This window comes from Siniperca chuatsi, linkage group LG10 (assembly GCF_020085105.1).
Source record: "Siniperca chuatsi isolate FFG_IHB_CAS linkage group LG10, ASM2008510v1, whole genome shotgun sequence".
NCBI lineage: Eukaryota > Metazoa > Chordata > Actinopteri > Centrarchiformes > Sinipercidae > Siniperca > Siniperca chuatsi.
Genome location: NC_058051.1, coordinates 18,404,581 through 18,421,841, shown reverse-complemented (window position 1 = coordinate 18,421,841; position 17,261 = coordinate 18,404,581). Strand labels below are relative to the sequence as shown.

The window sequence follows — 17,261 nt, the reverse complement described above, 5'->3', positions numbered from 1 at the left end:
CGTTCATGTTAAACTTTTCTGCCCATGATTCTTTTAATCTTTGAGATTGTTATGTGCTTGTTTCACATCAGTATGCTACTAACATCAGCTCCTTTCTTTCTCTGTCTCTCTCCAGATTGAGAACCTGTTGGAGCAGTTAAAGGATAAGGACAAACAGCTGGCTGGGTTGAGGGAAAGGGTCCAGGGCCTTCAAACTGACTCCAGCAACACAGACACAGCCCTGGCCACACTGGAGGAAGCCCTATCCGAAAAGGTACAGAACATAGGGAGGGATGAAGGGAGGGTGAGGATGGCCTTGTTAAATAGGCCAAAGAATGCAGCTGACAGCAACTGCTGAGAAAAGACACTCAAAGTGAGGGTCGAGGTTGAGAATAGTTGTTAAATGGATGGTGTGAAGAATTATGCACACTATTAATGAAGAGACTAAAATTTGTTTGTCAGGTATAGACAATAAATACTCACAAAATGAAACCATTAGACCACCACTTGGTCTGTAATGGTCTGGAAATTTTTACCCATTGAGGTACTGGTCTTTCAGGAAGCTGGTATACGGCATGCAGCTTAATTAAGTTGCATGCTTTGCTATGACTCACTGCCATAATTTACTGACACAGCCTCCTAATTTATAGACCTTGGGCCACACTAGATGAGGTCCTCTCTGAAAACAGTATGGGAGAGAATGAGGCACTGGGAGAAGGGAGGTCTAAGGTGAACATAGACAGAGGATTAGTCCCTGTCTGTAACTGTGCTGAACATAGGGAGGGAATGATCTATAGAATAACAAAGGATAGAAGTTTTGAAAAGGGAAGGAATGGAGGGATGGAAAAGTGGAATGGCAGAGGAGGCACAGCCCTGATGGAAGAGGTGGCCTCAGAATTAAGGGAGGGAGAGGTCAAGGAATGCAAGGGTGGAGGCAGAGTAAAAAATGAGTAACTTCTGCAAGACATATGAAAGAAGAAGAGAAAGAACAGAGCTGTCAAGAGAAATACAGTTACAAAGGATCAGACAGGGATGGAAATTCAGTAACAGATAACACAGTCGCACATGTATAGAGGAAAAGATTAGTAACTGTGACTGCAAGTAAACATAATGAGAGAGACAGTGCAGACACAATGTTCACAATGTGAACAGTCCCAGTCCAATGTTAGTGAAATATCAAGTTTGTATCTAACTCTGTTCTGCAGGTTATCCACAGTGTCTCCTACTTCATCAATTGGCTCTAATATTGGAAAATATAGTCATAATATATTGCTTTTTTTAACGGGATTTACCTGTATCCAGAGCTTCAGCAAATAGCATAACGAGCACAGTACTGTATGAATCCATATGCATTGGATGATACATTGCAGTGTAAAATTGCAGAGCTGAAAAACTGCCATGTAAATCAAGGTGAACTAAGCAGGCTTAGTCCACATGGGTGGACGGGTGAGTGGAAGGGCTGGATGTTGATCGTAAACATTCAGCGTTTGTTGTTTTCTGGCAACATGAGAGAGCAGCTGTTCTCCATAAAGCCTCACCTCAACACTACTGAGCTAGCATGCTGCCACTAACACTAAAAGATGAATGGCCTCGCTGGCCACTGTGGTGTTTTGTTTTCAGTAAAATGCACCAGTCATATGCCCAATAAAACTCCATTGATTTTGCAGTATTCCCAGGTAAATAAGTTACTTTCGAGAAGCTGGAATGCTAATGCTAATGATGTTTTTTTCTTACTTATCTACACAAGCCTTAAGCGATGTGTTTATGAATTTGCACACATGGTTATGGTGCCAGTGATTTCTAATTGGAGACAGGCTTGAACACAGGGCAGATTTGAAGTTATATACTGTACTGATCATGACCATGGAGATGTCAAATCCTAGTCTGGCAGTATATACACTCTACATTGAACTGACTGGCCTGATGTCAGAGTGACTCGATCTTGCTTAGCTTTATTCCTCGTTTAAAGTTGTTGCTATCACACATTTGTTGGTACTACAGTCTAAAAAAAATTATTGCTTTGGTGCTGCAGGCTAAAAAATGGTTCCCATTTACATGTTTGCTTGTACTACAGGCTAAAAGATGGATGCTGGTTTACATTTTGTTGGCACTGGCTGCTGCTTAAGAGTTTATAGAGTTTCCAGTTAGGACAGATGTGGATGTCCAGCTTTACTGCTTGCTTTCCAGCAGCAGCTGCCACATTTGTATGTGTTCCAATGTGCACATACTCTATGTGTGTGTATGTGTATGCCTTTACATGTGTTGTTATATATTTCTATTTGCAACTTTAGCTTGTGTTACTTGTATTTTGAAATGCCAAGTGCATACTCGTGTTAGGGACTGAAGGAACTAGGTCAATAGAAAACATCCTAAAGGAGCTTCCATGGCAAAATCTGAGTGGTGCATCTAATGCTAAGTCAGGACTACACATGAGAAGGAATAAATACTGTTTTAGTCAGTCAGAGTCACAGCTGTGGAAAGCCAATCATTGTGAAGCATATTGCAAACAGCTGATGCCCGTCACTCTATACAAGTGTGACTTCAGTACTCTGCTTGAACTAACGCTATGCTTCATTTCAGTCAGAGACACTTACGTCAAGGAACTGACCATTTATAGCAAATGGTTGCACGGGTGGATTTGTCCGAAAAGGCTCTGCTGTTTGAGGGAGCTCTCAATGAATCCAAGCAGTGATGAGTGTCGAATTACCCTTGAATGGTAGCACGCCCTTCTCATCTGAGATGTCACTCAATAATATTGAATTATCTCAGATGAACATATACTGTGATACTAATAGCATCTTGATCCAAGGGAAATATTCTAAACTACATGTGCTTAACCTATGTGAAGCAACTGCAATTGCAATTCCCCTGGAATTCTAGCAAAGCCCTTCTTATGTGAAATTTAGCCCAGACTGAATACCTCAGATAAACATATGGCAGGATGCTAACAGTATACTGATTCAAGGGAAAATTTCAAGACTAAATGTACCTCACATATGAGAAGCAACAAGCATGTTGCAATTCCCCTTGAATGCTAGCAAAGCCTAGCTCATCTGAGAAGTAGCTCAGACCCCAGATAAACATTTAGCAAGATACAAACATTATCTCGATTCAAGGGCAATATTTGAAACTAAATGTACATAAGCAATGAGAGGCAACAAGCATGTTGCAGTTTCCCCTGAATGCTACCAAAGCCCTTTTCATCTGAGATGTAACTCAATATTATTGATTAATCTCAGATGAAGATAAGTCAAGCTGCTATTGGTATCTTGATAAAAGGGAAATATTCTACAACAAAAATGGACCTAGACTATGTACAGAAACACATGCTTTTATGCAAGCCAGGTCTCCTCTCCTCTCTAACCAAATAATATAGCTGAGTTTAGCTATAGATTCTGTTATGTTATGAACAACCATAAACCAAGTTTAAAGGCAGAATAAGTAGGAAAAACAATGTATAGACTCATACAAAAATAATCCCTCTCAGTCATCACTGACCCTTATGTGTCTGTATCTGCAAAGACCCTGCCCTCTGCCTGTCTTTTCTTAGTTTCTGTGTTCGGGATGTTTCTGTGCGTCAACCTTTGGGCAGTGGTGTGTAGCCCCCAACCAATAACAGCGCGCAGGGTGTAAAAATGTAGCGACATTGCTGTCTCTGTCTCTCCCCTGCTATGTCTGTGTGTCTGTTTGACTGGGGGTGCTGAGCTACACTCACACAGTGCAGAGAGGCCACAGAGCGGACAGGATATAGCCTGGATTCGGCTGCATTCAATGTGGCTCCTTCCTGCAGGGTTGTTCAGAGTTGTGGGCGATTTTATTTGTGCTTTAGAACGTAACCGCTGTGAAACAATCAGAAAATAATGTTTATTTCTCTGATTCACTGCTTTGTTCTTGCCAACGCCACTCCCTCTTTTCATTCATTCTCTTGCTCCCTCTCTCTCTCTCTCGCCCGTTGAGACGGGGAGGAGGGGCCAATTTTGAATCATGTGTTTGCAAACAACAACCGAAAATGCCTTTAAGTACATTTTTTTCTAGTGATCAGCTAAATACAATGCATGTGCTAATTGAAAAACCCCAAAACAACTTCAAACTACATGAGGAAAATATGCCCAAGACCAATTCAGCCCATATAGGAGTATCAAGTTATCACTTTGGGCATTAGCAACAAGGCAAGCATTTGCCAGACAATACCACAAGAAATTAGCTCAACTGCTATGTGATCTTAATGTTTGAATAATACCAAAGTAAATGAATACACATACAATGCAACTGAATTCACAGATAGCAAATTAATATACAGAGATTCAGCGGCATAATAGCAATCTGAGCAGCCAGTAGCACAACATCACCTGCAAGCATGCAGAAGCCATGAATGCCAATAATTCAGCCAAAACATGCAATGTCACTGACAATGAATGAAAGCACAATCAGCATAGCAGCAGATACTTAGCTTAGTCCCCGGCATAATGGCAAGTCGAAATCTGATGAATCGTCCCCTAAAAGAGTGGTCATGGACCAACAGCAAACACAGGAAAACTTGGCTTCAAGTCATTGAAAATGAGATGCACGGACTGTGTCAGGTCAGCTGCGGCAGCAACCGGCGTTGGCATGATGTCAGTCAGCCAATAGAAGGGCGACTTCAATGCTCTGCCTGAACTAATGCTATACTTCATTAGTGACATTTCGAAAGGTGGTGTTAAAACTAGGTCAAAGTTCAAACAATTACAAATCTAAGAATTGTAACTCAATGTTTTTTCAGGGTGGGTCTGTATGGTAGATACATTAGTGCTGAGTCAGCCAACAATGCTTCCTCGATGAAGTGCTTTGACACTGATCATGTGAAAGCAGCTTAAATAAAGTCGGACACAGGGGTCCTTGAGTTCTTGACGGGTATGAATAGATATGTGTGTGTGTGTGCGTGTTTGTCTCTGTGTTATTAGGCTGCTATTATTTCCTTTGCTTGTGTTAAATTTTATTGAATTGAACCGCAATGAATTTATATCCATTCAATCAAGATTTGTTTACTTTGTGCTCACAGAAATCAGTCTGTTAATAGACACAATGTTGAGATGCTGATGTGTGTTTCATTCTGTTTGCAACACATGGACCAACACAGTACATAGATGTTTTCACTTAAAATTATCTTTTATCACCGAAATTTGTTTTTGTTGCCGACAGACTTTGAAATGAATAGCATAATGACACAATAAACTGTAAATCCCTTTTCTCTCGGCCCATCTGTTTACCCAGAAACCACTTCTGATGCAGCCTACGTATAATTCAGCTGTGATGAGGAGAACGTTGGCGAGCTTTTCAGACTTTGTGGTCAACACAGGGTGTGTGTAATGTGTTTACAAGAGCGAGTGTGTGTGTTGCTAATCACACACCCTGTCACAAACCTGCTCTTGGAGCCAGTCGCTAGCCACAGTGCTGTGGTTCTAATTAACAGGCTAGGGCATTGTGCCCAAGCTGAGCCCTGCTCTTTGTTGTGTCAGTGTGAGTTTTGTGTGTGTGTGTGTGTGTGTGTGTGTGTGTGTGTGTCTGTGTGCCTGTCCGTGATGTTATGTGTGTGAGTTTTTGTTGTGTTTATGTGTGCTCCACACTTCAGCCTTACAGAGGCAGTTTTATTATCACATCCTGGTCTCTTTCCCTAAACCCCAAACATCCTAGAGATATCTCATAATGTGAGGAAAGCACCCAGGACTTATTAGCCATGTGGTCTCTTTCCCTCTCTTTTCTCTCTCTCTTGCCTTCTCTTCCAAAGCCCACTATGCAGTGTGTTACTGTGCCAGGTCTAGTTAGTGGGTGTATTTGTCCAATTACCCAGGGGTTTAAAGCTGCCAATCATGCGGCGATGCCACATCGTAAAGCCTCATTGCTGAGCTGTGCTCTGTGCCTAAATAAACACCTGAGTAAACACCTTGATAATCACTTCAGTCCACACCTAAACACACACACATACACCTTAACACACACCTACTACACACACCTTGCATGCTCCGCCACCCATGGTGTGGACCTGGTCTCAGGCCAATGCCCAAAGCCGTGGTCTTCCCGCTGTCCGATGTGATTAGAGAATAGAGAAAATTATGATGTAGACATTCCAACTTGGTTTATCAGAAGGCAATGTGGAGTTGTTAGGAAGTGATCTACAGTACTGTCCAATCCGTTCTCAATAAATCTGTCTCTGTCCCTCAACCCTTCTCCTCTTTCCTCCTTCTCTCTCTGTTCTACTTGGCTCTGATCTCCTCATGTCCCTGCTATTATTTATGGTAGTATTATTTATGACGGGCATTTATGTATTTGTCTTTGGCCTCACTTTGCGAAGCATGCTGGCGAGCCTATTCAGCGAGTGATTGGCTCAAACCTTTCAATAATGATAGGAAAGAACTGTAATCACACAGGGCTGACAATCTTTTGCTCACTGGAAACAAAACATCCATTTTATAACATTTCTTAAATCTGAACAAGTTTTTATGCAGATGATAGCTATCTAGGCTCTTTACTATATTCCTACTCACACCTCTCACCAAACATTATTTTTCCTTGTTATTATATTTACTGTCTCACTATCGCAGGAGCGAGTGATTGAGAATCTGCGCGAGCAGAAGGAGCGGGAGGACAGGGTTCGGCTGGAGGAGCTGGAACATATGAGGAAGGAGAACCAGGAATTAAAGGACAAACTTTCAGTCCTGCAGCCCCAGAAACTGTCTCAGAGTCAGCCTGCTAACCCTGGTCTGACCCAGAACCAGAGGCCTGATGGAGAGGTCAGTATGGATTGTTTTGATGTAGTTATGGTACCTTAGGAAGTGAAAAAAGGTGTGGGGGGGCTATTGTTGTAATCATTCTCTCAATATTACAAAACAAAATATAACTCATGTTTGAAACAGTGTGCATGCTGATGCAAGCACTGTACACAACAACTCAAGATTGCTAGTCTGGTATGTGTGTGGATTGCAGACAAACAGCCATCAATATTTCATCGTTATCCACATCATCATAGACTTGCACATGCTGCAAGCTCTAAAATGAGCCCAAACACAGATTCTCATTTTACAGACATCATAAAATAAATAATAACAAGTACCTTTCTCAAAACCTTTTACTGTTTAATACTTCAAACGAACATCTTGACACTTTATAATTATTTTTTATTGTACAAAAGGAATTAAAAGAATTTACTTTTACAGCCACTCTGCCGTGGTTGTAATATGCCACTTGTACCCTGTATTTACACTCCTAACATCTACAGTAATAGTAATTCCACTCTCTTACCTCCCTGTGAGCGCCCACAATATTGTTAGCAACTCCCTAGCAAAGGGCCTGCCTGCACTTTGTCCTACAGGATAAAGGGATGAATTAAGAGAGAGTGATTTATGGACGTAAAAGATCCCTCTATCCCTGTTTGGGTGCCAAGTCAGAGGCCTTGCTGTCTTTTTTCTCTCTCTTTTTCCTCTCCCGGGCTTACAAGCCAGGACAGACTCTCGCCCTGCCAGAATTTATGAGAATGTTTTCTTTTATACTCATAAAAAGCATACACACATTTCATTCCTGTGAAATGATATCTTGTTGAATGTTGATGCGGCACCACATAAAAGGGACAGCAGCTCAATAACTCTTTGTAGCGAGCAGATTCACACTCTGACAGAAGTGTTGCCATAATTGGACTATTTTGTGTACTCTGCAGCAATCAGACTTGTTATGTAAACTTGCAGATTCTTCAAAAAGACAGATGATGTTTGTGTGTGCGTGTTTATATTTGTGTGTGTGTGTGTGTGTGTGTGTGTGTGTGTGCTTGTGCATGCTTGCCAGCACAGAAACAACTGTTGACTTGCGTTTGTGAGAATGTGTGAGTGTCTGCATGTGTTCAAGTGTGTATGATCCCATTGTAGTGCAGTGGAGTGTGACAGGTTGTGAGGCTGTAATACTCAGTAGGTCAGAGGGTATACTGACATGGTGCCTGCAATTATAATCTGATCAAACTAAACTACCACACACGCTCACACTCACCTCAGTGCCCTCAGCCAGTGTATAACACGATTTGATACTGACAGCCACATGTACTTTTGGTCCAAATACTGGGATACTGCTAAATCAATTTCCATAATCCTGCATGCTAGGCATGGCAAAAGCTTCACTAGGTGTTATACATGGCAGGAATCCAGCATCAGTAAAACTCAAATGATACAGCTCCAAGCCATGGTCAAACGATAGTCCCAACCATTGCACTCTTCTGCCTCCCATCACTCTGAAGGCCCTGTGGTTGCTCATATCGGTCAAAGAAATGGAATGAACTGTCTACTGAAGTCAGTACAGCAGACGTACAGGTCATCTTCTGCCACAGGCTGAAAATCCACCCTTTCAGACACCCCATGGTAGCACCTATATCTCATTTCTAAAAAAAATACCTAAGCAACCCTAGCTTGTACTGTACTACTGAAGTTTTTTGTTTAGGAGGGTTGCTCTTGTGCCTGTCAAGTTTGAATGCACTTATTGTAAGTTGCTTTGGACAAAAGCATCTTCCAAATGAATGTAATGTAATAATGTAATGTAACAATACAAAAGGAAAAGATGGGTTATTTACATACATTTCATTATTGTACTACTTTAAAAAAAAGTGTTTTGCTATGTAGATTCAAAAGGTTTTTACAGAAACTATACACCAAATGTACTTGATCTTATTTAGTATAATAAAGAAAGGAGGAAATTAGCTGAATTCTCCATTCTGGCTGTCAGTTGTTAATATTACTAGAATATTGCATTTTCACAATGTCAGCTTTTCCAAAAAAATGTTTTCTTACTAACAGGCTTAATGTACAGTAAATGCTTTTGAAATGGTTACATTAAACCAATTGTTATATGAGAAGCATCCTCATTTGATGATAATCATCAATACCTCCAAAAATGGAGAAATAAGCTTTTTGCCTGACAGCGCTGATACATAGCCATTTACCTCTCATGCAGATGTAGAGTTTGTGTTTGCCATCAGGTCGTGTACACACAGTGGCCCACTCACTGTATCGGCAGATGTTTGTATTACTGACTCAGTCAAGCTGTTAGCGGAGCTTTTTATCTTGACCTCAGAGCTCTGTTGACTTCACTGCATCCTCATCCTCTTCCCATAAAACAGTATTTGTTGATTCCGAAGTTAATAAAGGACTTCTGGAACTAAACACTAGCTCTTCAAAGAGAAAAAAGGAAAGAACCTCAGGGAAGGCAGTGACCTTTCCAGAGAAGGTTGGCTTAAATCAGCAAGGAGGCACTTCAGCTTACTTTTGAGTCCTGTTCAAAAGACTGATCAGACATGGTTTTTTGCACTGACATATATATATATATATATATATATATATATATATATATATATATATATATATATATATATATATATATATATATATATATATAATGAGATTGAATGCTGTCATATCTAAGCTATATAGAGACAGATATTACCTTTTGGCATCAAAACCTTTGAAACTCCTCGACCAGTTGAATAACCCAGTGCAGATTCTGGTGGCCGCACATATTTAACTTATTTGTAATATTTACACTTCAGAGACATTTCCAGGAATGATAATAATAATTTCAGTGACCATATATGTAATCGTATCCTTACTGGCCTTCCCCCTCCTGTCATAATATCACAAATTCCTGTTTGACCCGCCGTCCTCTCAGCCCCTGCTTTCCTCCTGTCTGTGTTTTCCACCAAAAGAACATAACAAACTCTGGTCCACTTAGGCCTAATGCATTTTGTGCAAGCTAAGATTGGGTTTGATGTGTGTGGACGAGTGTATGAGGCTAGGTGTGGAGGTAATGGGGGAGCGGACGAGGTAAACAATGACTCTGCTTGCCTTCCAGAGGGCCAAGTGTTCCCCTTTTTCACAGCAACTAATCCCTAGTACAGGCATGTGTGTATACACATACAGTGACGAGCTTATGGGGCTCTTTAAGGTCACCTGCTGTCACATGACAGACAGGTTAGTCAAACTCAGATCCATGGACACACATACGCACCTATGACACAGGTACATATTTTGAAGTACACAAGTAGACAATCATACTCTACAAAAATGTCATGATTGACATTTTGAGTGTATATTTTAACATTTACAAATGTGTTACTGCTAAGTTACCTCATTATGCATGCCTGTATCTAAAGTGCAAGACCTTCAAACATGTAGTTTTGCTCCATATGCTATGCCCATGGCTATATCTCCCATATGCAGGGGCCAACTTGTGCATATGGTTTATCTGGTGGGTTTGTTATAATGAGAAAGAGGCATTTGTTCAGATTGGCTAGTGGTAATAGTTAACAGACTTTCCTAGGGTTTTTTTTCTAATGACAGACTCAAGCAGAGCTACATGTACAGTCCCAGACTTATGTAGACCTGACTCAGTGTGTGTGTGTGTGTGTGTGTGTGTGTGTGTGTGTGTGTGTGTGTGTTTTGCGCACTCACTTGATGATGTTTAAACGAGTGGCCTCAGCTGTTTCAACAAGTTAAACAATCTTCGCAAACACAGTAGACAGAGAGAAGTAAAGACCAAGAGAAAGAGGGAGAAGTAGAGAGAAAGATAATTCTAGGTTACAAACTTCCTCTGGGATATTTTTCTCAGAGAACAAAGAATTCATCAGTGTAACTTTCTGTTTTTTTCAACATTTTACTTACAAAAATGTTTGGTGGTCTCATAAAATCGCAGCCAAACAGAGGGAGATGGTAATTTTATAATGATACTCCAAACTCTACTTGACGGACGCCCTGGGGAGACAAGTGATAGAAGCAAACCACAGAAAAGCAGGCAGCAAAGGAACTGGGGTTGATGAAGGGATGAGAGCGGAAGAGGGTACAGATTGGTTCTACTTCAGCTAGATTGTGACCCTAACCACATATTCAGGATTGACTTACCTTTTCCTTTAAGTTTCAAAGCTACCCATGCAGGATGATCTCACGTCTGACCCTGTGTAATTGTCAGCGTCCAATCTTTCAGTCCTAGAGGATGACTATACTTGGTTCTTATACTATATTCTTATTTCCCATATGTCATATCTTTTTGTATTAACTTCTAGGTGCCAACCAAAGTAGATGGGCTACCAGCAGGAAGCCCCACGGTAGGTTATTTTATTTTATACCTCTTTGTTTGTTTGTGCTTTCGTGTGTGTGTGTGCAGAGGCCATTTTAGGACATCTCAGACTCACTCAGCACTTGGTTGCCAGACTTAGCTTAACTTTAATCGGTCTGAGCCGTAGATTTTCACGCTTAGCTCAACGTCCATCAGAATTATCTGTCTTTTGTCATTTTCAGCTATACTTGGTCAGCCTCAGCTGTACGTCATCAGCCTCATCTGTTGTTTGTTAGCTTCAGGTGTACTTTGTAAGGCTAAGCTTTACTTTGTCAGCCTGAGCTATACTTTGTTAGCTTCAGCAGTACTTTGTCAGCCTCATCTGTAGTTTGTTAGCTTCAGCTGTACTTTGTTAGGCTAAGCTTTACTATGTCAGCCTCAGCTGTTGTTTGTTAGCTTCAGCTGGCCTTAGTCAGCTTCACCTGTACTTTCAGTTAAATTCTTACATGATAGCATGTTACTACTTACAGTTAGCAATGTAGCATACTAATGTATTTACATATAAATACAAAATATAGGTATTGTTTGAAGGTACAGCTTTATGATTATGATGCACATTTTATTAACTAATTAACTAAGTTAATTCTTAATTTGTTCAAATGATCCAAAACGAATCTGTAATTGGTTCATGAGGATCTCCGAAGAAGAATGTGTTATTCAATTTGCTGACAGGACCACTAAGGCTAATGGATGTTGAAGTAAGTGTGACAAATTGCAGTTTAAACTGAAAGTTTAGCTAAGTCTGGCAATGATCTTAAAAATGAGCAGTGCTTGAAAAGCAGCCAGAGCTATATGTGCTTTGATACCACCATAATAATAATTTATGCAATATATTGTGGCTTTTTGTACCTAATGTATCCACTCCCTCTGCATGTCCTGTCTTCCCCCCAAAGACCCAAAACACGGACGAAGCCGTCCGGAAGTGTCCAGACATCACAGATCGTCTGAGGCTTCTGGAGCAGGAAGTGGCCCGCAACAAAGAGGAATCTGGGAAGTCACAAGGGGAGGTGGAGAGGCTAATGGCAGCTCTGAGGGATGCTGAGATGGACAAATCGTGCAAAGAGAAGAAAATAGCTGATCTTGAGAGGTGAGGGTCAAAAATTCAGTGACATTCATATCCATCACAAGACACCATGTGGGTGTCCTCAGAGAGCAGTGTCCTTCCAAGTGACCGGATCTTTGTAAGATCTCAATTCATTCCTAAGCGCTGTATTTATAAAGGAGTAATCCACAAGACATAAACTGTCTAGATTGTGTCCTCCCAGCACTTGAAACCACTTCCACGCTGTCATGCTTTTTGCCTGATGTAATCACACTCTAGAAATGCACACTGTGACCTATATACTATGTGTTGTTTTTAATTATTTGGCTTAATGTTTTATCATTTGTTTCTGTGTATCAACGTCTGCAGACCTGGGTAAGTAGTTCTTAGGGTGCCTGTTAAGCATACCATCATAATACCACCAACACTGTTCATAGCCATCACTCTTGACATCATGCTATGACTGTTGGGTTTAAACTTTCCAAGGTATAAATTTGGAAACTGGGGCATTTTGGCTATATAGCCTCTCTGTCTGTGTTGACTTCTGCAAAGCTTCGTCACATTTCATTGCTATTGTGAGCACTATCATGTGTGTTTTTCCTCATATCATACTATGTTTTCATACGTGTCTGTAAACCCAACAGATAATTGTTTTTGTTTCTGTATTTGCATTACTGTAAATGCATAAAGCAAGTGTGTTTGTCTGTGTGTGTGTGTGTGTGTGTGTGTGTGTGTGTGTTTGAGTTTACCAGGCAGGCTGCCAGCAGCATGCCAGTAGGAGGTGGTGTATCCAGCCCAGACACTGGCTGTTTATACTACTCTGTTTATTACTGGCACAGTGCTCCTTAATTATCATCTGATTTATGGATTGGCATGGTGTGTATATGTACCCAAATGAGTGGTTTTGTAGTGCCAACGCAGAGGTACTGTATGAGAGTGTTTGCGTGTATATTTACTTCATGTGTGTGTACGTGCATGTGTGAAAAAGAAGCAAAGAAAGAGGCATGTTTTTGTATCTGTACGTAGTGTGTGTCTGAACTTGGAGTAGTTATAGTTAGTAGTGTGCTGCTTGGCGTGGGTGTATATGTAGATTGATAGTGGGTGGATTCTCCATTGGTGGATCGCCAACTGCACAGAAGAAGTTGTGAGTGTGAAAAAGGTGAAAGTAAACAATGTTGTGAAAGAACAATTTTTTAACACATGTTGGCCCTATCAGGTGTGTTAACACTAGCTATGGTTCTGAATGGTTTAGAATGCATCTGGATGGGCTGCATGTACTGGATCCAACACAGTTTCCTGCCTCATTCATTACCCGTTTTACAGACTCTCCATTCTGGCATGGAAACCGTGTGCTGACTCAAACTGTGTGGGAACGCATGAACATCAAGTATAATAGGGATACAGTAGCTCCCGCAGAGTTTGTTCACACAGTCTACTTTCTGTTTCCATGTGTGTGTGCATGTGTCATGCCTCTACCTCTATATGTGTCTGCTACTCACATGCAGCTTTCTCCAGAGTGTGCGCATGCACATGTGTGTGTTAATCTGTGCATTTAGTTTCTGTGCATATGTGCGCGCAGCAATTTGAGGGACTGGAGTGTTTGGGATCAAAGGAAGAGTTTCTTTCCCCTCAGCTCGTCCATCTTATCGGGGCTGCTGTCTCATTAGTGTCAGTCAGCCACTCCTTTCGGTCTGACCTCTCCCCTCTGGTCAGCGCATACAGGTCAGAGGTCACATACAGGTCAGCCGCAGGTTATCAGAGGAGGATCCACTGCAGTCATACACTGCCACTGTTAACATATAAAAATAGAACAGAATGAAATAGAATAGAAGTTATAAGCACATGAACACATACTTCAGAGAAGCATCAAGTTATTGTAGTTACGATCTTGTCACGTTATCAGTGGAAATTCTGATTTGACAATGCACATAAAGACAGACACAAGAATTTTTGCATATGTGTGCGCACATGTGTTATATGACAGCATGGGCGGACGAGTGTCTCCGTGTGCTGATTGGACTTCTGTTTAAGACTGTGTGAGATGTGTCTGGGGAGAGGATGAATGTCTTTTTAATCAGAGTGTTTCTGTTGGAACTCGATCAGATGTCCTATTAACCACTATCTGGACGTAGAGAGAAAAGAACAGATGAGGAAATAGACACTTTCTCATCCAGTTGGCAATGCAGCAGAGAGAGTCAAAGATGAATGTAGCCAGCAGGTCATTGTAATAAATACCTTCCAGCACAGGGGAGACTCACTCACAGCTATTTCATAGCTTAGATCTCCTAGTGATCTATTATAAGTCATCAGTGATAACATTAGGTAGTTTATTGTTGGGGTTTTATTTACTGTTATGTATGTAGGTGTAATTCCTAACTAATCTGCCTAAGTGATCAGATACAGTGACCAGGCTTTGTGGAAAGCATCTGTATCAGCTGTTAACACTAATGCTAATAGTTGGATTTGTTAAGCAGTGCTCTGAATACCATGGCTAATGATCTCTTGGAGCGGTTTGTGCAGACTAAAATGGAAAAAATGATTTCATTTCATAGTATGACATACAAGGAGTGAAGCATTCTAATCTTTTCTTTATGCATTCAATTAAAAAGCACTTTGAGTGTTTGCCCTGCATCATGTTTCTACAATTTATGTAGTTGAATGTCTAAAAGCACAAGAGAATGAGTCCAGTGAATGGTCTGTTTGAAACATGACCAGTTTTAATTAAACATCAGTATACATATTTTAGAGGTTGTTGCATTCAAGCATCTGCAGTTTCAGAAATGTGAGATATAAGTTGTGGAAAAACAATATGGAAATTAGAAAGATGCATTACTTTTTTATATGTTGGGTAAATATAAAGCCTTGTTTCTTTTTCCTTCACTCCTTCCTTCATGGCTATATATTGTTAAGTGGTGGAATTATTTTGTAGTCTTCTTCTTAATGCTGTTACAGTCCTATACTTTTAATGTTTCTGCGGTGATGTGGGAGCTAAACTTTGAGAAATAAATCAACCTCCCAGTCTGACCATATCACAGCTATTGACGTGGTAAGCACTCTGGTATGTAAGGGAGGGTTTCAGGAAAAGGGAGGTGTGTGTGTGTTTCTATGTATATGTATGTATGTGCGCGAATGTGTGTATTTGTGTGTCTAGGGTGAGACTGAGGGGAATACATGTTGGTAGTGGAGTTGGCAAGGGTCTGTTGGCTGGTTCGAATCGGTGGTTGTTGGCTAACAAATATTCATACACTCACAAACAACCATTTGCACACATAAAAACACATATAATTTTGGCCTTATTCCTATGGCCATAATCAAACCCCAGATGTTGACACCCAAACGGACTAACCACTTCTTCCTTTTTAACCTCCTTTCTGATTCAACCTGTCATACACACACAAACAATATATAAACGCAACAGTGGAATGGTATTTGTATTGCGATAAGACATGTCTAAGCACCATAAAGCATCTATCAGTAATAAACAGACTTGTTTTGTTTGGATCTCTCAGCACTGCAGCTAGACAAGCGCTGTTGACAAGTATTGACCCAACTGCCTCATGCTACACTTTCATAGTCCCCCATTTCTTTTCCTTCTCTCTCCTATTCCTGTACTGTACCCCTCCTCTTTTTCCACTACACAGAAAATGTGTTTAATTCAGATCATATCTGCCTCTTATTCCATATATTGTGCAACCCTGAGTAGTAACTGCCCTGGTGTGTCCCTGTCTGCTTCAAATCAGAGGATTTTGTTCCACTCTGCTGTTTATTAAAAGAGAAAATGAAGAGACAGAATAGGAATTAAGAGTTATGAAGGAAAGATACAAATCTGGATTTTTTTTCTTAAAAGGTTACTCAAAATTACTCATTTTGACCTTTATTTACCCAGGAAAAGTCAACTGCATACTCTTTTCCAGCAACAACCTACTTAATATTCACAGGTTTCCACATTCAGATATGGGAGTGGCCCAGTGTGACCACAGCTTCCTGCTGTTGCCCACTCAGCAGCTCTACAGGAGCCATTCATACCCCTTTTTCGCCAAGGCATGTCGAAGGCTGGTTCGGAGCCGGCTCTTAATCTCGAACCAGTTCTTCGCATTTTGACAGCCAAAGAACAGGCTGCTCGGCCAGGAAAACTGGTTCACTTTGCTGGTCTAGAACCAAGAACCGCTTACGTCAGGGGCTGGGGTCGGGATTATCGTGACCAACAAGACCAACTAATACTGTGTTCTTAAACTTATTGCCAGCCAGCTATGTATTCCTTAGCTGTTTAGCGGTTAGCTAGCTAGCTGTTGGTCAGCTAACATTATTAAAGTAAGCACAGCTACTCATTTCTTATGTGATCTCACATTAATGGTACGTTCGTAACATTGACGTGATCACACATTAATGTTACTTTTCACATTCATATGTGAGAAATTAGTAGCTATGCTTGCTTGGGTAATGTTAGCTGACCAACAGCTAGCCAGCTAGCGTAACACAGCGGAAACCTATACAGACGTAGTGACATAATGATGTGGCTCTATGGTGGCTCTCTAGCCTGTGGAAAAGCAAACTGGTTCTTAGAAGGTTTGCAAGTTGAACCAATACCGAACCGGCACTAGCACCAGCCCAGAACTAGCACTAGGTTTGCGTTGGTGGAAAGGGGCTATCACTTACTCTTTCTGCCTTGCTCAAGGGCATGCCAGCAGCAGTCCTTGAGGGAGGTTAGAGGATCATTCATTAATTTTTATTTTTCTCAATGCCATTCTGTGAGTTCTAAGGGACAAAAAATTAAATGAGAGACAAACAAGAAGAGAAAATAAAGGGATAATGGAAAAGGAGAATGGAAGAGATAAAGAAAGAATGATAGAAATATGTATAAAGAGAGATATAGAGAGAGTTGTGCTTTGACAGCCAGAAATAAAGCGGAGCTGCTTATGTTGGAAGGCGGATGCGTGGAGTGCTCCAGGTGAAAGAAGCAAGAGGAAATGTGAAAAATTACTTATTACGCTCAGTTTAGGAAATGGCTGGACTCAGGCACAATGCTCTCTCACTCTCTTGCTCTCTCACTTAATCTTTCTACGAAATGTCACAGCAATAAAATACTATTTTCCCCCCATGAATTTACTCATTTCGGCAATCA

At 40.9% G+C, this 17,261-nt stretch overlaps 1 protein-coding gene across 8 annotated transcripts in view; it reads left to right on the top strand.

Moving 5' to 3' along the window:
• Positions 1 to 17,261, top strand: part of LOC122882453 (ERC protein 2-like) — a 152,254-nt gene that overhangs the window by 56,597 nt on the left and 78,396 nt on the right. For 5 of the 8 annotated variants that reach the window (XM_044209833.1, XM_044209840.1, XM_044209835.1 and 2 more), the window contains 5 exons: positions 116 to 253; positions 6,558 to 6,746; positions 11,045 to 11,086; positions 11,991 to 12,184; positions 12,509 to 12,514. In XM_044209833.1, the coding sequence (XP_044065768.1) occupies positions 116 to 253; positions 6,558 to 6,746; positions 11,045 to 11,086; positions 11,991 to 12,184; positions 12,509 to 12,514 (569 nt within the window). The remainder of the gene's footprint in view (positions 1 to 115; positions 254 to 6,557; positions 6,747 to 11,044; positions 11,087 to 11,990; positions 12,185 to 12,508; positions 12,515 to 17,261) is intronic. The other 3 variants (XM_044209836.1, XM_044209837.1, XM_044209832.1) reach the window with 1 other exon arrangement.